Raw genomic sequence first — 20,542 nt, 5'->3', positions numbered from 1 at the left:
GGCTATGTGGAGATTTTGGGGGGGGGGGTTCGGACTGATTTTGGAATTTTCAGTTGATTAATCATCTATCTTTTAACTGAAACAGTTGCATTTAAATGCCCCATTTAGCTTGGCTTGTAGAAGCCATTTCAGAGGTTTTCATGCCTTAAGTAAATGAGAATACTGGACGAACGTGCTGGGCCGGGAGGGTCTGTCTAGTCCAAGATCCTGCTTCCAACTATGGGCAGCCAATAAATGCTTTTGGGAGGCCCACAGGCAGACCAGGGAAGGGGTGTGTGTCAGACACAGCCCTTTCGCTTTCTTTCCTTGTTTGCCGGGGCCTCCGGACATGGAGATTCTATTCAGTTGTCCTGGCTAATAGCCATGGATCAACCTCTGCTCAGTGAATCTGTAATGATGCATTTAGTCTTCCTACACTGGTGTCTGAACCAAGGCTGCCCAACTACTGGTGACTCATTCTAGCACAAGGTCCATGGAAAGGCAACGTTTTCTTTTTTGTTCTCCGACTGCAATAGCACAACCTGAGACTAGAGAAAAGGGGTGCTCTAGGCTGCTTGGGTCCTAAAGCTGCAGTCCTGTGCATGCTTGCTGGGAAGTAAGTTCCACTGAATACCATGGAACTTACTCCCCAGTAAGTGGGTATATGATTTATTTAGTTAGTTAACTTTTCTGTACTTTATATAAACCTTAAAGCAGTTTACTGAAAGAATAAAACAATGAAATTATCAATACAAACAGCTATTTACAACATTTTTCAGAAATAATCAATGCTAAGCTAAAAACAGAATAAACACATGTCAACATTTTACATAGGCTTGCTGAAAGAAAAATGTTTTTAGCTGGCACCGAAAAGAGTACAGCAAAGGTGCCTCTCTGATGTCATTAGGCAGGGAGTTCCAAAGTGCAGGTGCTGCCTTCCTAGAAGATGGATTTCTTATAAATTGCAGCCTAAATCTTTAGTTGATCAGTCAACTGATATGTAGTAATTCATGTATATTTTTGGATTGTTATCCAAAGATGCTGATTGCAGACTCTCCAAGTGTCCCTATTTTCCAAGAACAGTCCCAAATTCACAGAGCCATCCCGGTTTCTGATTTGATCCCGGAATGTCCCACTTTTCCTTCGGGCGCTTTCATTAGAGGAATGTTGGAGGGTACGTGGCTGGGTAGCAAAAGGGTTATGAGGCAGAGTTCTGTGTGTGTCGTGTGTCTCCGCTGCACAGCGTCCTGCATCCCTTTGCTCCCTCTCTCCTGTCCGCAGTCTGGGCTGACCCCTCTCCACGTGGCCTCCTTCATGGGGAACCTCCCCATCGTCAAGATCCTGCTGCAACGAGGAGCCTCTCCCAATGTTTCCAATGTGGTGAGTGGGGAGAAGCACAGAAGGCAAGTGGGGAAGACGTGGACCCCCGCAGCTTCTGGCAACCCCTCAGGATTTGTGCTGAGGCTTTCATAGCCAAAGACTCAACCCTGAGAGCTTTGGCTCTGGGGATTTGTCAGAGATTTGGGACTGGAACATTTTGCTGGAGAGTCTGAGTTGCACAAAACAAATGTTAGGGTGGGTGGAAGGAGGTTCCTCAGAATACCGTAGGGCGGGCAAGAGGTGGCAGCTCCTTTGCCCTTGCCCCGCCCCCTCACACACACATGCACATGTGTTTTAGGTGATGACAATGATGACATTTATATCCCACCTTCCTCCAAGGGGCTCAAGGTGGCATGCATGCTTCTCCTTCCTCTCACAACAACCCTGTGAGGTAGATTAGTCTAAGCGACTGCAACTGGCTCCAGGTCTCCCAGCCAGCTTGGTGGCTAAATGGGGATTTGAGTCCTGGTCCCCCAGTTCTTCATCCAACAGTCCAACCAAGCGGGAGGGTGGCAGGGAGATCTGTGGCCTGACTGCACCGCTACAGGTTTGGGCTCTCATAAGGGAATGAGACCTCCGGCTATAGGGCGGTATATAAATTCAATAAATACAATAAATAAAATGTTCTGTGAAAAATAGCCTTATATTGCTGGGCACAAAGCAGTGTTCGTTGACAAGTTTGTTTTCTGTGTGTGGGGCTTGAAAGAATTATACAGAGAAACATTCTCTTAGATGAGCCCTCCGTCTGGGTAGAGGTGAGACAGGGAGAATTTGGCCAGCTCTCCGGTTCTTCTTTGCCAGGTTCCTCTTGTTTTGAACAATGAAATGGTTCTTTTTACAAATCCCTTTGGCCTCTGGACGTGCAGGGCATTATTCCCATCAGAAATGGCGCCACTGGCTTCAGGGGCTGAGGAGCAAGAGGGAGGAGATTTGCACCCCAGGACTTTAGAATCCAAGCCCGGAGCAATTTCTAAGCCAGGTTCAGATCTGATTTACACACCCAGAAAGATGTGTGTATAAACAAGGGTTCAGTCCCTGGATAAGGAAGCTTCCTATGTTCCTAAACCTTCCTAGGTCACACCAACACAGTTGCATTCAAAGCACACGACTTTCCCCAAAGAATCCTGGGAACTGTAGCGTGTCCCTCCCAGAGCTACAGTTCCCAGCACCCATAACAAACTACAGTTCCCAGTATTCTTTGGGGGAAACCATGTGGTTTTAGTGTCTGACGCAGAGGTTACCTTAGACTGCACCACTTCAAATTGCATGTGGAACACAACGTATCTGAATGCTCTGTCGCACCTCAAAACACCCTGGTTTGTGGAAATGGAGCAGGGCAGTGAGATAGCTCTTACCTAGCCTTTATCTTTATGTGCTAGCTATTATTATTATTATTATTTATTACTATTTGAATTTTATTTATTATATTTAGACATAAAACATGCAACAGTTAGGTAAAATGAGAACAGTATATGCTCAGATAAACATTCTGAATATATTAACAAAGTTGTGTTAAAGTATATATATATATCATAATTTTTGCAGATATGAAATGATTTGTAATAATGTGTATGCTTAGATTGTGGACCCTTAGTAAAAGGCATTTTGCATCAATAGCAATTTTAATTTATGGGAATTTATAGGGAGTAAAATGTGCTTGTTTTCTACCATCAGGGAGATTTTTAATGGGGTCAGGGGGAGTGCATTAAGTTCTCCCATCTCTTTGGGCTTGGGTCAAACCTTTGTTTGCACTGCACGAATAGTACAGGGTGCAAGAATCTCAAGTCCCACTGGCTTTTATAGAGATTGATCAGATGGTCACCGAATGAGATCTTTTGAAACAGATGACATTCTATGCAACCTCTTTTTTTCCCCTTTCCAAAGAAGGTGGAGACCCCCCTACATATGGCAGCCCGGGCTGGGCACACGGAAGTGGCAAAGTACCTGCTGCAGAACAAGGCCAAAGTCAATGCCAAGGCCAAGGTGAGAGCATCCTCGTCTTTCTGGGCCAGCAGCAGTTGCAACCCAGACTCCTGTCCCCATGAGTGGCCCACACTTGCTTGTATGGAGGCATCATCCCATGCCAGGGAAGGTGGCATGTGGGGGGGGGCGCTGCGGAGGAGAAGGCGGACCCAGTCTCCAAGGAGGGCACTGCAGCTGTTGCTGCTACCATGGCGGTGGCAGCAGCGGGCAATGCATTCCTTAGAGGCTGAATCTGCTGCCCCTGCGGATCCTGCTGCCTGAGGCAGCCTCCTCACCTTGCCTCAGGGTTGGCCCTAGACAACAGGTGCACTTTCTTGTAAGTAAATAATTGAACATTTATTATTGTGGGCTAGTGCTTCAAGCTCAGTGTTTCAGAAAGAGCAGGCTATAGTCCAGCTGGTCTTATAAGGCAAAAGGGTAGCAACCAGGATTGGCTCACCCATGAGGCAAAGCGAGGCGGCCACCTCAGGCAGCCAGATCACTGGGGCAGCAGATCCCCATGTAGATCTTTAGATCTCACTCAGAATCAAGGCCCAGGCCCAGGTGTTCAAGATCAGGAACAGGGCTTCAAGATTGCACAGAAACAGTGCAGTTATTCTGGTGAGTCTTCCTGCCTCCCTGCCAAGCTTTTAAGCAGCGGAGGAGAACGCTTGCGACAATCCCTGTCCCTGCAACACTCTGCCCAGGGGAAGAGTCTTCTCTGTTCTCCTGCTGGTGCCACCTTTCCCTGGGAGACATCATCAGACCGTCTCACCATCTTCCCGTGGGGATACAGTCTACCCGTCTTTAATGGTCCCTTGCTCTCTGCAAGTGAGGGAGAGGCAACCTCTGGGTGTTTCGGGATGGTGGTGTCTAAAGGGTCTATTGCATTGTCTCTTCCTCCCACTGCTGGTCGGAAGGCTCAGAGGGTATCATGGCATGGACTTTCCTTTCCTGCAATAAGATGCAAACCTAAATGCACACATCTCTGAACTTTGTGGTGCAGATGTTGAACCAAGTAACGAGTTCAAAAAGGCATATACTATGTAGGGTGCGCATACACATTTCTTTTGAGGACAGAGTGCTGTTGTCTTCATCTGAAGTGTCTTGTCCTTCTTCCCCATTGTAGGATGACCAGACCCCCCTGCACTGTGCGGCCCGCCTTGGCCACTGCACTATGGTGAAGCTGCTGCTGGAGAGCGGCGCCGACCCTAATCTGTCCACAACAGCCGGGCACACGCCCCTGCACATCACAGCACGCGAGGGCCACCTCGACTGCGCCTGCGCCCTCCTGGACAAGCAGGCTTCACAGACGGTCATGACCAAGGTAGGGAAACGGGGGCGCTGGGTCATGTTCCTTCCAAACTGCTGAAGCAAGGCCCCAGACAGCTCCCTGTGGGTGCTGCTAGCCCAGGTTGGGAGGGTCTCACCTCAGCAAAGACTTGGAGCTGCCTGAAGCCTTAGGAAGGCTGGCAGAGGCTTGACTTGGCAGTGACTCTGCCCCCATGAGGCGCTGGGTACAATATTTAAAGGGCCTGTCCTGCTACCACATGCTGCTCTGGAGTTGTGGAGCACAAGAAGCTGCAGGGGAGGCCTCTTCCAACTCGTAGGGTGATGGAAGAGCCTCATCCCCAGGCCAGGCCAGGAGTAGGGCAGGGTGCCTCGAGGGGCAGGGGATCAGCCTCTGAGGCAGGAGATCTGACATGCTCATCTACAGTATTGACTGAAATTCTGTGTTAACACTTGTTTCTGCTTTAGATGTCTCCTCTCTCTCTCTCTCTCTCTCTCTCTCTCTCTCTCCTGTGCGTGCTGTGGGTGTTGCGATGCCTGTAGGGCAGGGAGTGAGCAGAGAAACCTGGACTGCTGCCTGGGTTGCCTCCCCCTGAGGCCTTCTTGAGCCCACTCCCCCTGATCCTGCTTGACCTGTTGCCTTCCTCTCCCACCCCAGCCAGGCACTGATGCTCCCTGTTTCTCCCCAGAAAGGATTTACCCCTCTGCACGTTGCTTCCAAATATGGGAAAGTGGATGTTGCCAAGGTGCTGCTGGAGCACAATGCCCAGCCCAACGCAGCGGGGAAGGTGTGTATGTCGGGGGCCTTGGCGGGAGATGCCGTGGCCCTGAGGAATTCAGACCTGGCGATGGCCACGTGTGTCTTATGTTAGTTGTACCAAGTTAGTTGATACAGAGGCAAGGGAAAGCTGAGCGTAGCCAGACCTGCGCTCTGGACTTTAAGAAGGCCAGTTTCAAAAATCTTAAGGAACTACTGGGTGAGATCCAATGAACAAAAATACTCAAAGAGAAGGGAGTCCAAGAAGGATGGGAGTTTCTAAAAGGAGAAATATTGAAGGCCCAAATGCAGACAATTCCAACAAGAAAGAAACTGGTGTGGATGCCAAAATCAGCAGGAAGAATTCAGTGTCTTCTTTCTCTCAAATTGGTCAAAGCCTGAGTTTCCCTCCTCACAAACACCCCTGAGGGGTACAGTAAGCAGATTCCCCTACCAATATCCTTTCACACCCCCTTTGAACATCCATTCACGTGGAAGCTGCCTCTCAATGTATAGATCAGGATGCTCACCTGCTACAAGGTCATGTCAGAAATTCTTGCCTAAAATAAAATGCTCAAATGCCCCTGCTCCTCTCTCTGCAGAATGGCCTCACACCCCTGCACGTCGCTGTTCACCACAACAACCTGGACATTGTCAAAGTGCTGCTGCCCAAGGGAGCATCCCCGCACAGCGTGGCCTGGGTAAGGGGCAGGTTTGGCTTCCATGCCGCACTTCTGTCTAGGATTTAAAGATTTGAAGGGCAGCGCCATGGAGGGGAGGGCAGAGGAAACCCGAGCACAGCTGCCCCTTTCTCCTGCCTGCAGGGAGCAGCCTCAGAGGGGAGTCATGGGGTTGGCAGGAGCCACCGTTGACTCCGGCGGATCAGACTCTGGGACTTGACTTGCCTTTGGCGGGTGGGGTCCTCTCTCTCCTCTGCAGAACGGATACACCCCCCTGCACATTGCCGCCAGGCAGAACCAGATGGAGGTGGCCAGCAGCCTGCTGCAGTATGGCGCCTCCGCCAACGCCGAATCCACGCAAGCTGTGACCCCGCTGCACCTGGCGGCCCAGGAAGGCCACTCCGATATGGTGGCCCTTCTCCTCTCCAAGCAGGCCAATGGCAACTTTGGCAGCAAGGTGAGTGGAGCAAAAGGCTCCTGTGAGTGTGCAGGTGCCCTGCAGGGACAAGTCTGCTTCCCAAGGGGGGGGGGTGGAAAAACACAACCCTGATAAGGCAGGAGTGGGGAACCTCAGGTGGGGGGCAAATGGCGCCCTCCAGGCCTCTCTGTCTGGCTCTTGGGGGGCTTCCCCACACCTTTCTCAGTTATTTGCAATGGAGCTTCCCATCCCCTTGTGTGTGTCCCCCCACCATCTGAAGCATATTTGGGGTGCAGGGTGCCTTGGAAAGGATGGGGGAGGTCTGTTGTATGGGCAGAAGTGGTTCTTCCTACACAGCTCAACCCAATGTGTCTTTCAACCATGATTGTGACTGTTGCTTGATAGGATGGAGAGCTGTGTGTGTGTGTGTGTGTGTGTGTTCACACATGTGTATAGAAACCTCTGGCTTTTGCATTCTTGGCATGTACCCTAATGTGCAAAGGCACCTCAGAATATCAGAAGAGCCCTGCAGGATCATGGTCCCCTAGCCCAGCAGGGACCACCCATATATCTGGGGCAAACCAGGGAGCAGCATCTGAGCACCCGAGTGCTCTCCCCTCCTGTGGTTTCCAACAGCAGCTGGTGTTCAGAAGCAGCACTGCCTCCAGCCATGCGCACAGGATAGAGCCATCCTGACTAGCAGTCCATGACTTTGTCCAAACTTCTTTTAAAGCCACCCGTTAAAGGTCAAGGGTACTGTACCAATCGCTGCACCCACTGGGGCCTCTTGCTTCTAGTTCACTTCTGGCCTGCGCGACTCCTGGGCAGTTCCCCCTGGGCAAGAGGCCCTGGGCTGAATCCTGGTGACAAGGCAAGGAGAGAAGAGGGAGTCAGCCTCTGCCAGAATAAGCCAAGAAGCTGTTTTATTTCATCCTCTTCATGGAGGCTATTTCTGCCAGTGGCTTTCAACCATGGAAACTAAATAGAGCTTCCATGTTTGAGAGCAGTTTACCACTTCATTGGACAGGTACTGGGGAAGGGGCAAAGCACAGGAGGGGGTTGGGCATAGGAACCTGCTCTTTCACCAGCCATCCCATGATTCCACTGAGCAGGAGTGATGCTCCAGGGTTTCAAAGTGTTTCCCTGCCCAAGCCAGAGATGTTGGAACTGAACCTGGGACCTTCTGCATGCGACCAGGTGCTGCCTGCTGAGCTGCAGACTTTCCCTATTTGCCATCCTGCTCTTCTTGAGAGAATCTTCTCTGGTCACTGTTGGATGCAGAGCAAGGCAGGAGTGGGGTCTGCTCCAGCAGGGCTGCCATCTTTGGGGATGGCACCATGATGAGTCTCCCCCAACCCCCGCCCTAAGCTTGCCAAGCAGCTGTTAGGTTTCAACTTCTACCAGTGGCCACTAGGTGGCACCAGTGTGTTCTCTGTTGCCTCTTTTTGTGGGAAGACACTAGCAGGGGTAGGCAACCTAAGGCCCAGGGCCCGGATCCGGCCCAATCGCCTTCTAAATCCGGCCCACGGGAGGTCCAGGAATCAGCATGTTTTTACATGAGCACAATGTGTCCTTTTATTTAAAATGCATCTCTGGGTTATTTGTGGGGCATAGGAATTCGTTCACCCCCCCCAAATATAGTCTGGCCCCCCCACAAGGTCTGAGGGACAGTGGACTGGCCCCCTGCTGAAAAAGGTTGCTGACCCCTGATCTAGAGCTCAGCTTGGGGACCCCAATTCCCTAATTGGGGACCCTGAGGGAACTGCTAGTAAGGCCTTGAGAAAGGACTTAAACAGGCAAAGAAGGGCTCCTGTGAACCCCAAATGGACACCCCAAGAAGGGGCTGCTGGCTCCCCCTCTCTGCATGGGCCTATAGGGCATGCAGAATTTTTCAACTTTCAATTTCAAAAATGAGGGCTGGTAAAGTGTTGTAACATGGCTTGGGAATTCAAAAGATATTTTGGTTAAATTAATATAATTTAGTTTTGCTTGGTAAGTAAAGAGTGTGTAAAATTTCATAGAAATTGCTAAGTACTTGCAGTTGTATTCTATATTCTCTCTTATCTCTTATATATTTTTATTTAGCATTACCTGACATTTTCAGAAGATAACATTAAAATTATTGGGTTTTCCAAAAGCCGTTTTTGTGCTTCTGTAGCACGCTGCTTGTGGTTAACGCTTAGCTGGAATGAAATATTCAACGCAGCAATAGAGAAATTAAAATAATAATTTATTTGTCAGACAAATAAATGATAGGCACAGTGGTATATGGTTACCAAAGCTCTGCCCCTTCCAGCCCTGATGGCCAGCACTTATATTTCCTCAGCCCAGCCCCCTGGCTCCTCCTTTGGCTGCCTCTGTCCAATCAGCCTGGTTGAAATTCCTATTGGCTGTTTGCTAGAACCAATCATAAAAGATACATCCATTTCCTATTACCTTTTATGGGAGACAAAGAGCTATATTTCCTTCTATCCATAAATGGCAGACAAGTAGCCATATATCTTACATTTGCCTCGACAAGGCACCTTAATTACCAGATCACCTTTTGCCCCTGTTGCCCCTACATTCCAAGACAAGTGGCTAAAACAGATGGCTCGTGGTATTAAGTTCTATCTAAACAGAGATCTTACTATTTACCAACTCTTAATTAGTGTTTTTGCAGCTTGATTGTATTCTGTAATATGTAGGGTCAGTGTAACCTTTGCTCCCAGCCTGTATTTCCCTTTTACAACCTTGAGAAACCTGTCTCCTGCTACTACTATAAATCAGGGGGGCCCTTGTCCAGGAGGATAAACAACTGCCAAAGTCCTTAGCCAGCTGGTTTTCTGGATGAAAACAGGATGAATGCTTGTTGTTATTTAGCCATCCACCCCCCCCCAAACCAATCAAGAAAGAGCAGGTGTCGCTCTTCCAGATGCCATATTCAAGCCTCTGGGAGTCTTTCATTATCACCATCATCAACATCATCATCATCATCATAATTTATTTATACCCCACCCCACCCATCTGGCTGGGTTTCGCCGGCCACTCTGGGCGGCCTCCAACAGAATAAAAAGCACAATAGCACATCAAACATTAAAAGCTACACCAAACAGGGCTGCCTTCAGATCTCAGATAGTTGTTTATTTCCTTGACATCTGATGGGAGGGTGTTCCACAGGGCTGGTGCCACTACTGAGAAGGCTCTCTGCCTAGAAAGCTGGGAGGGCCCTAGCAGTGGTTCCCGGTGTCTGCCCACCTCCCCACAGAACCCTCAGTGGGTAACCTGGCTCTTGCTTGTCTTCCAGAGCGGCCTCACCCCCCTCCACCTGGTGGCTCAGGAGGGGCATGTCCAAGTGGCAGACGTCCTCCTCCGGGCCGGAGTTCGAGTGGATGCAACAACGCGGGTGAGTCCTCTCGAATGCCATGGCATCCTCCATCAGACAGAGAGGCCCAGAGTCTAGAGTGTCCTTTCTGGTCTGGCTGGCACTGGTGGCCATTGTGGTCCAGAACACCTGGAGGGCCCCAAGTTGGAGAAGGCTGTGCTACGCCATTTGTAGGCTCCAGGTATCTCCTGTGCTTGGGAAGCGGAAAGGACCACCACCAGAACACCATAGCTTTCCAGGGTGCTTTCCAGATGTTGCTGGACTACAGCTCCCATCATCCTTTACTGCTGGTCATGCTGCCTGTGGCTGATGGGAACAGTGGTCCAACCACACCCAGAGAGCGCAAAGCTGGGGAAAACTCCTACAGCACATGCCTACAGGACCTAAGCCAGCCAGGGTTGCTGGTGGCAGAGAGACAGGGGCAAGCCAACAGTCAGCCACATGAAGCAAGTGGAATTAACTCTTTATCAGGAAAAACAGAATCTGCACAGGAGTGCCAGGCCTAAAGAGCACAGCAGCACGCCCTTGGTCGCTCTTGCCCTCATGAGATAGTTGTGGAGACTGAAGGTCCTCACCTTCCCACAGGCGCCTCAGTTCCCTCCTCTGCAGGGTTTTCTTGAAGCAATCTGAGGCTGTGCCTGTGTGATGCCAATTTCTCCTCTGCCCTCTTCATGCCTCTCCTGGTTCTGGGAGACCAGCAGGGAGGGGAGCTTGTTGCAGCAGGAGGGGGAGCTACTTGTTACTCCTCTCTGCCTCTGGACCTCCTTCCTCCCTCCCTCCTGCTTCAGCTTCTGCCCCTCTTCTCCCTCTAACCATTCATTGTCACCCCACCACCAAGCCTTGACCTGAAAGTCTGCCCTTTTTATATGTGCCTCGCAGATGGGCTATACTCCGCTGCACGTGGCTTCTCACTACGGGAACATCAAACTGGTGAAGTTTCTGCTGCAGCATCAAGCGGATGTCAATTCAAAGACCAAGGTATGGAAAAACTCTTGAAGGCATCCTTTCTCAAGCGTCATCCCTGACTGCTGCTCCTGCTGGTTATGGATGATGGGAGTGGTAGTCAAACAATATATGGGAACCCAAGTTTGAGAAAGGCTGCTATGATCACTTGTTTGTCTTTCTTATTTTTATTTCTGCTCTGTTTGGTTTATAAGAATTCTGTTATTATTTGTTGTATGGTCACTCATCATTAAATGTCCCAAGGATGGCTGACAAGCAAGACAAATTCATTTCATTTATTTATTTTAATAAAAATTGTACACCATTTGATTGTGGTTAGGAGCGGTAGTCTCGTAATCTGGGGAACCGGGTTCGTGTCTCCGCTCCTCCACATGCAGCTGCTGGGTGACCTTGGGCCAGTCACACTTCTTTGAAGTCTCTCAGCCCCACTCACCTCACAGAGTGTTTGTTGTGGGGGAGGAAGGGAAAGGAGAATGTTAGCCGCTTTGAGACTCCTGAAGGGGAGTGAAAGGCGGGATATCAAATCCAAACTCTTCTTCTTCTTGTAAAACAAATAAACCTCACAAAGTGGCTTATGAAATCAGTGATGGACTAAAAACAGATTAAAGCACATGTCAACATTCTACACATCTGGTAAAAGGTAAAAGTAAAGGGACCCCTGACCATTAGGTCCAGTCGTGACCGACTCTGGGGTTGCGGCGCTCATCTCGCTTTATTGGCCGAGGGAGCCGGCGTACAGCTTCCGGGTCATGTGGCCAGCAGGACTAAGCCTCTTCTGGCGAACCAGAGCAGTGCACGGAAATGCCATTTACCTTCCCGCTGGAGCGGTACCTATTTATCTACTTGCACTTCGTGCTTTCGAACTGCTAGGTTGGCAGGAGCAGGGACCGAGCAACGGGAGCTCACCCCGTCACGGGCATTTGGTGGTTTTTTTAAAAAGTAATATTTATTGAAGTTTCAAAAAATTACAAAAATAAGAAAAAATTATAAAACAAAAAATAAAAAATACAGAAAAATAAAAACAATTAAAAACAAATCAATTTTTCCATATCTTATCTTTCATTTACTTGTTTCCTTGACCTCCTCACACCTCCCTTTTTTGTATTCTAGTTCAGTTAGTTAATTCAGCAAATCCTTTTCATCTTTGTTTTTATCTTAATAATTTATCTTAATATATTGTAACTTTACATTCTCACCTGTTAACAACCCATTTTTACATACTCCTTTGTAACATTACTGCTAATTTTACAATGTTTCTGTAGATAGTCTTTAAATTTCTTCCAACCTTCTTCTACCGACTCTTCTCCCTGGTCCCGGATTCTGCCAGTCATTTCCGCCAGTTCCATGTAGTCCATCACCTTCATCTGCCATTCTTCCCGGGTGGGTAGATCTTGTGCCTTCCAATACTTTGCGATGAGTATTCTTGCTGCTGTTGTTGCATACATTAAAAAAGTTCTATCCTTCTTTAACACCGATTGGCTGACCATGCCCAGGAGAAACGCCTCTGGTTTCTTCAGGAAGGTATATTTAAATACCTTTTTCATTTCATTATAGAGCATCTCCCAGAAAGCATTAATCCTTGGGCATGTCCACCAAAGGTGAAAGAAAGTACCTTCAGTCTCTTTACATTTCTAGCATTTATTATCAGGCAAATGATATATTTTTGCAAGCTTGACTGGTGTCATGTACCAGCTGTATATCATTTTCATAATATTCTCTCTTAAGGCATTACATGCCGTAAACTTCATACCTGTGGTCCATAACTGTTCCCAGTCAGCCAACATAATGTTGTGTCCAACATCTTGTGCCCATTTAATCATAGCGGATTTTACCATTTCATCCTGAGTATTCCATTTCAGCAGCAGGTTATACATCCTTGACAGGGTCTTAGTTTTGGGATCTAACAGTTCTGTTTCCAATTTTGATTTTTCCACCTGGAAGCCAATTTTCTTGTCCAGATTGTATGCCTCCATTATTTGATAATAATGAAGCCAGTCTCGCACTTTGTGTTTTAGTTTTTCAAAGCTCTGCAATTTCAATTTATCTCCCTCTTGTTCCAAAATTTCCCAATATTTCGGCCATTTGGCCTCCATATTGAGCTTTTTCTGAGCCTTCGCTTCCATCGGTGACAACCACCTTGGGGTTTTATTTTCAAGTAGGTCCTTATATCTTGTCCAGACATTAAACAATGCTTTCCTGACAATATGGTTCTTAAATGCTTTATGTGCTTTGACCTTATCATACCACAAATATGCATGCCACCCAAATACATTGTTGAAACCTTCTAAGTCCAAAATGTCTGTGTTTTCAAGAAGCAGCCATTGTCTCAGCCAGCAAAATGCGGCTGATTCATAGTAAAGTTTAAGGTCTGGCAGGGCAAATCCGCCTCTTTCTTTTGCATCAGTTAGTATTTTAAATTTTATTCTCGGCTTCTTGCCCTGCCAGATGAATCTAGAAATATCTCTCTGCCACTTCTTGAAACAGTCCATTTTATCCAGAATTTGCAATGTTTGAAACGAAAACAACATTCTTGGCAATACATTCATTTTTATCACAGCAATACAGCCTAGCAATGAAAGCTTCAGATTTGACCATATTTCTAAATACGGGCATTTGAACCTCTGACCTTCTGATCGGCAAGTCCTAGGCTCAGTGGTTTAACCTACAGCGCCACCCGCGTCCCTACACATCTGGTAGGCTTGCCTAAATAAAAATGTTTTTAGCAGGCGCCAGAATGAGTGCAGTGAAGGTGCCTGCCTGCTGTCAATAGGCAGGGAGTTCCAAAGTTTAGGTGCTGCCACAGTTAAATATTGATTTTTAGAAATGTGGAACATATATAATGTGGTGCCTGTAACAGTGGCAGTTCTGTAGATCAAAGCGATCAAGAAGGCATCCATGGGGTAAGGTGACCTGTGCATGCCTTTCATGAATTACATGTGGATCCTGCTCTCAGAACCCTCATTATCCGAAACTTCAGTTATTCAAACAGAAAGAATTAGAGCCAAAGTTCACTCCATGAATGACTGAGTTGGACTAGATGACACTTGAGGTCCCTTCCAGCTCTGCAATCCTGTGATTCTATGATGAATCAGGGAGCAGGAGAGATCAGGAAAACCTGCTTTTCCTTTGTTTGGCTTTTGCTGATCGGCTGCAGCAGTTTCAGGCAGGAACCATGGAGGGAGGGAGAACAGACAAATCACAGATTAGAAATATTCCCATAGGAAATACTGGGAAATAACCAGCTCATTATGCAAACCCTCGCATGACAAACCATTTCCTGGGAACGCATTGTGCTCAGAAAGTGGGGCCTGTCCTCTTGGCCTTGCTGGTGTGTTTATGGATGGGTGCATGTGTGAGAGGGGAGCATTGGCTCCCCTTCCCACTGGCCTGGGCACTCCAGAAGGTGAGTCATGAGTCCGCAGGCCTGTCAGGCTAGAAAGGATTCTGCGCCCTTCCTAACATCCTGCTTCTCAGGGGCTGCCCTCTGTCTCCTGGGAAGCCAGCAAACGGCAGGAGGGCCACAGTCCTTCCTTGTTCTTTGTCCGCAGCAACAGGTATCCAGAAAGAGGGCAGGGGAGGAATTTGTTTCAGGTCACACTTAAAGTTGGAACTACCTAATTAGCACTTTAGGAATCCGTTTATGTACCAAAACACACCCATCCTTCAAAATTTGCACTTCTCCAAATTATGCAACACACTCTCTGGCCACATTCTGTGGACAAAAATGTGTATAATAGTGAAAACAGTTTAAAGAAATGCATTCTCTTAGGGAAGATTGCTTAGCAGAAATGCGTCTGTTAGGTAAAATTGTATACAAAAGACCCTGTATATTAGGGAAGTTTCCCACTAAAATGTTAATGAGCTTTATTGACTTTAAAAATAATAATTGCAAGGTGATTTGGATATTTGGATAACTGAACATAAGACGGCAGAAAAGGAGAAATTGAGGAAACTCCAAATAGGCAGTATGCCTGCCTGTGTGCATTGAAGGTTCCATCTATTTGTTAGGGTTCAGCTGATCTTCTTCTTCTCCTCTAGAAATTCATCCAGTCCTTTTTTGAAAGCCTTCTAAGCCAGTGACCATCACCACAAATTGGTGGCAGTGAATTCAAAAAAACTAACTAGCACTTTTCTTTCACCTGCTGCCAGCCATATTTCCTTGGTGTCCTGGGTGTTAGGAGAGAAGCATGTCTACCTCCCTTCCCCCTGCTTGCTTGCCTGTTTTCTAAATTGTGGCACCCCAAACCCTTTATCCTTTGGGGAGAAGAAAGTGCTCCTGCCTCTTGATTATATTGACTACCTTGGGATGAGGAATTCGTCCCCATCCTGGTTCATTTGAGTTTGACACTCCTGGTCTGACCAACACAAAACGAAACCATCACTCACATCGGTTAAGTAAAAAGCAAAGTTGGCCACATTGGTCCCTACGATGAAAACCCACAGTTAGGATTCAGTCATCAATCTCCATTTTCAACCTGCAGCTACAAACTGACTTCATGGGTGCAATATCCTAATTTTTGCCCCCCTCTTTCCTTATTTGTTTTCCTTGAAACACCCCCCCCCTTCACTTCTTGCTTTGTGCAACACCTTCCCTGATGAAGAGTTCTGGAGAACTCCAAAGCTTGCTGCCCTTTGTGGGGAAAGAGGGACTGCAGCTCACTCTGCCCCCCCCCCGAAACTCCCAGCAAGTTCAATTCCCCCTCCCTGGCATCTCCAGGGACGGCTGGGGGTGCTCCTGCCGGGCTCCCCGGGGAACCTCTGCCAGTCAGGGCAGACAATACTGAGCCTTGCCGAACCAGTTTCCTAGGTTCCTGCCATCATTGGTCCTCGTAAAGGTGTGCTTACACTATGCCTTTAAAGCACTTTCTTTCCCCAACGAATTCTGGGCCCTCACAGAGCTAGTTCCCAGCAGCCCTCAGCCAACTTTGTTACCAGAAAAATCGGAGGGCTCCCTTGGACAAAACAAAGACACCAACCAGGATAACTTGGAGCAAAACAGCAGCCTGTAGGCTTGGCCTTTATTGAACTGTTGCAACAGGGTGTTCCCCTCACTTGCAGGAGAGAGGAAAGACCCAGAAGAATAGTGTGCAAGGTCTTATAAAAACTTTTGAAATTCCCCTCCTCTAGATCAAGCCCACCCCCAGAAACATCATGCATACATTACAGAAAGGAGGGGTTGAGGGAGGAGTTGGTGGTAACCTGAGTGTCTTGTCACCTGGCTGGTTCCTCCTTTGCCCCCCCCATGAGTCACTTCCAGGAGACAAAGGGGAGTTTGCAGTTTCCTGCCCCCAGAGGGAAGATCTGATCATTGTCCTTTGTTCCAGTCCATGCTGAATCCACTCCCATATGCAAGTTCTTTGTGATCTTGATTGTCTTCTGTCTGGGATCATCTGGGCTGGCATAACAACTGGGCAGGGCTCCTGTGGATGTGCTGAGATGGTGAAGGGATTATGGCTGACCAGAACCAAGCCACCCCCTTTTGATAGTCCTTGTCATATGGAATAAAATAAAAATGGAACAGTGCAAATCCAATGTATGGTTGATTTTTCTATGAATTTATAACAGAAGTGTGGTGTATGTAGTGTGTGAGTGTGTGTGAAGTTTGTGCAAACTGGATGATGGGGGGGGGGTTCCTGCTACAGCTTCAGTGCCCAGAATTCTTTGAGAGAGAGAACATGCTTGGGGTATGCTTTATAAAGCTAAGTGCCATCGCAAGCTGTTCCTGGGTGTACTCGTTTTCTTTCTCTTTCTCTCCCAGCTGGGATACACTCCTCTGCACCAAGCGGCCCAGCAAGGGCACACCGACATCGTGACCCTCCTGCTCAAGCATGGTGCCTCGCCCAATGAAGTCAGCTCGGTGAGTGTGGGCTCCTGAGGGCCTGGGCATTGCGGCTGCTGCAGGGTCCTCGGGTGGAGGCTCATGCCACATCCACACCATCCATTCTCGAGTCCTTGGCTTCCCGTGGAGCAGAGATTCCTGCATTGCAGGGGCTGCACTGGGCGACCCTTGCGAACCCTTCTATGATTCCCTCCCCCCAAGGAATTCTGAGAGCTGTAGTTTGTTAAGGGCGCTGGCAGTTATCAGGAGACCCCTGTTTCTTTCACTGAGTTACACTTTTCTGAGTCCCCTGCAAAGGGGGATGGGGGGGGTTAAACTACTCTGGGAACTGAAGTTCTGTGAGGGGAACAGGGGCCTCTCTCAGCACCCTTCACAAACTATAGTTCCCAGGATTCTTTGGGGGAACCACGGCTGTTGAGGTGGCTTCATGGTGCTTTAACTGGATGGTGCTGGTGTGGCCATGCTGGGGTCACCTGGGGTCACCAGTGTTGCTGCTATCGCTACAGAAAGAGGCAGTCAAATCCTGGACTGCAATACTTCAATGGGGGGTGGGCATAATTTTGAATGCTCACACATAAACAATCCATTCATGCAGAAAGCTAGTATAAGGTACACCTTATATAGTGTAAGGTAGAACAAAACAAAAAAAATTCCTTCCAGTAGCACCTTAAAGACCAACTAAGTTAGTTCTTGGTATGAACTTTCGTGTGCATGCACACTTCTGTATCTGAAGAAGTGTGCATGCACACTGTTATGGCTAAAATCTGGGTGCGGGGCTACACTGCCACCCAGCTCGTCGGACTAAGTGTCCGCGGGTCCCTGCAGAAGAAAATGAGCTCAGCCGGACAGGAGCAAAATGTGGAGACCCAAGGTTTATTGCGCAACAGGTTCAAGACGAGATTGAACAGTGAGAAAGGGGTGACATGAACTTTTGAAACTCCCTCCATGTACCAGAATACAGTGCAAAATACATCCCAGTTACATCATGAATACATTAAGGAAAGGTTGGGTTACATCATGAATACATTAAGGAGAGGTTGGGTTACACCGGATTAACATATAGGAGGAGGGAGGGGGGAATATGCAGAGCTGGAGATATGCGCAGATAAGCGCTTCCTGAGGGTGATGGGAAGACAATGGTCCATGTATGCATAGTTTGTCACCTGGCATTGCCCGGAGGAAAGGTTTGGCAGAGTGATTTTGACAGGATTAGGGTCTTGACACCTTACTTGAGGGATTATGGAAGACAGGGGAGGGGTGATGGAGTCCTAGAGAAATTGAGCAAATTGGCACGTTGATTTTCTATGGATTTTATAGATTTTAGTCCCTTTTGACATTGACAATTGGGAATAAATGGATATATTGTAGCGAAGAAGGTGAAGAAGACATGCCCCCCCCTTCCGTAACAGTCCCCCATTCGGAGATAGATTTGCATTAAAGTTCTGTAAGAACTTGCAAATCTTTTCTCTGCACCCCTAAATCTCGGTGAAGGTAGGGGTGCCCCTACCTTCACTGAGGGATCTAATGGAAAAGGAGGTGGATCTAATAGGATCTAATGGAAAAGGAGGTGGGTTGAGCAGGGCAGCAAAGGAGGGAGCAACACGGACCAATACAATGTACACGCGTGTTATATAGATGTGCGCTAAATAATAACTTGGTATCTACCGTACCAGATGTGTGGGTTTATGCAAACCTGAAGGGGGCTTGCAAGCCATGCCTCTTAAGGTCATTTGCAAATATAGTAGTGCAGATAGCTGGATATAGGATATCACATAAAAGAACACCTGTTGTATTTTGTTCAATAGTGGTCTATGCTTTACATTTAGCAGGAAGGTCCACTACTGACTGGAAAAAGAATGCAGTTTTTTGTTTGTTTGGTTTTTTTTTTTGGCTCCACCGGTTTTTTTTGTGTTCTCAGGTGCGAAGGTAGCTCTTCTGTGGTCTCATGCTGTAACAGTAGTGGCAATCCCTGGTGAATCCACATAGGGCTTTCATATTAACCATGTTGCCTGGCACCCACCAAAGCTGGCACAGGTTTCGGACACGTCATGAGTGAAATGTCTTTGACTTGGCCATACCATGGGATTTTATTATTATAGGCTCTGGTCTTGCAGTCATGAGAAGTTGCTCACATGCACTTTAAGGACCAAAAAGCTAATTGCAGCCTGGATACACTTGCCCAATTCAAACTGAGTCCAATTTGAATTTATCTTGCCCCATGGTTCTCAACTTTCAAACCAATCTGTTAAAGCAAAACCATTCTTAAGGGGCACTTGTCCAAATAAGTCAATTTATAATGGATCATTCCTGCTAAACCAAAGCATATACCTTCCTGAAGCTTCTCCTTGGTAAAGTGACTTTTAGCACATTTTAAAATGGGTAGGGAAGTTGGCAGAGTGCCAGGTGAAACAACTAAATGTGGTTATAAATTTATCTAATTCTAAACATTGGACTACATAATAGCCTGATCTGTTAAAAGGCATAAAACGTACTGGGTGTAAGGAATAAGACATTAAACATAAAGACAATTACACACAAAAATAGCCCCCCCCCCCATTTGTGGAAATAACACACTGTCAGACACATTTCAACATTCCTACATAATAACACATAATACAAAACAAACTAAGTATCAGGTGCATATCTTGAGACAATTGTGATATTTTTACGCATGTATCTTGAGGTTCAAAAGTGAGAAAATGTCCTTGCAATTCAACTCCACCCCCCTTTGTCAGCCCCACTCCCCCGTCAGTCTATATCCTTTGAAAGAGATAGCTGTGGGCATTTTGAAAACTCTGGTGTCTGTTGTTGCAGGTCTTGTGATGGTGAAGAACTGAGTTGAGGGGTTGTTGCTGCTTTTTCATCATTGCACATCTGTAGAAGTGATATCCTGTAAGGGGGCAGGGGTTTTTTGGGACTTAAGACAGAGTTAGAAAAGGAAGGGGCAAAAGCCCACCCAAATCTCCTTGAGTTATCTTAGCACGTTAAGCATTTTACTCATTTTAATATTATTATCACATTTTCATATAATTACTGTTATTATCTGCTAAGTTTGTTTGCTTTCCTTCAGTTAGTTTTTGTTGTTGTTTTTTCATATTATTAAATAAAAATTACTCCATATGTAGAGAACGAGAACTGTAAGAAAATACAAGGTTAAAATAATAATAACACACACACACACACACACACACACACAATGACCTATGAGGAACCAAAAGTAAATAAATGCTAAGACACACAATTTTAAGAAATCTGAAGTAACAATGAAAATAAAAGAGTGTTTCTTGATGTGACAACATCGGCTAGAATGTTAATAGCAAAATACTGGGAAATGACTTAATGGCAATTTAAAGTTGTGCAAGTACCTTGAACTAGCCAAAATGACAGAATTAATAAGAAATGCTCAGGCAAAAGGTAAACAAATACCATTCCACAAACAATGTTTGGTTGTGCTTCGATTAACTTCATAGACATCATGGAAAAACGGATTAAATAAGTGAAAACAGATTATTTGTAACTCTAAAAGTGTCAAAGCCACAAAGAGATGGAAGTCACTAATATAGTAGGGATTCAGACTTGTTTCACAGAACAGAAAGAAAGTTGCTGTGGGAGGAAAAGGGGACAAACACTTTGTTATTGGGGTTCACATATCCTGTTAAAATGCACACAAACAAAGTCTGTGATTTTAATCCCATTGAGGGGTGGAATGCTTTGATATTTACCTGTGAAAAGAATTTGGCATGTTAAGATTTCAAACTTGGGACACATTAAGGGTGATTTCTCTCAATGGTTCTAAGTTTTACATAAACCTCCTCTCCCCCCCTACAGTTCCCCCTCCTTCCTCTCTCTCTTTTCTTTTCCTATCTCCCCCCCCCCCACTGATCTAGCCTCTGTGCATGTGTGGAGTTCA

The 20,542-nt window shown here is 46.9% G+C and overlaps 1 protein-coding gene across 11 annotated transcripts in view; it reads left to right on the top strand.

Moving 5' to 3' along the window:
* ANK1 (ankyrin 1) overlaps positions 1-20,542 on the top strand; it is a 181,314-nt gene that overhangs the window by 104,904 nt on the left and 55,868 nt on the right. For 10 of the 11 annotated variants that reach the window (XR_014170939.1, XM_081921262.1, XM_081921265.1 and 7 more), the window contains exons 12-20: positions 1,261-1,359; positions 3,244-3,342; positions 4,451-4,648; positions 5,301-5,399; positions 5,971-6,069; positions 6,308-6,505; positions 9,753-9,851; positions 10,710-10,808; positions 16,552-16,650. Coding sequence is in view for 10 of the 11 variants with exons in the window: in XM_081921262.1 (XP_081777388.1) it covers positions 1,261-1,359; positions 3,244-3,342; positions 4,451-4,648; positions 5,301-5,399; positions 5,971-6,069; positions 6,308-6,505; positions 9,753-9,851; positions 10,710-10,808; positions 16,552-16,650 (1,089 nt within the window). In the remaining variant the exon portion in view is untranslated. The remainder of the gene's footprint in view (positions 1-1,260; positions 1,360-3,243; positions 3,343-4,450; positions 4,649-5,300; positions 5,400-5,970; positions 6,070-6,307; positions 6,506-9,752; positions 9,852-10,709; positions 10,809-16,551; positions 16,651-20,542) is intronic. The other variant, XM_081921261.1, reaches the window with a different exon arrangement.

This window comes from Podarcis melisellensis (genome assembly GCF_964234715.1).
Source record: "Podarcis melisellensis genome assembly, chromosome: 8".
Lineage (NCBI taxonomy): Eukaryota > Metazoa > Chordata > Lepidosauria > Squamata > Lacertidae > Podarcis > Podarcis melisellensis.
This window is presented reverse-complemented; position numbering and strand designations above follow the sequence as displayed.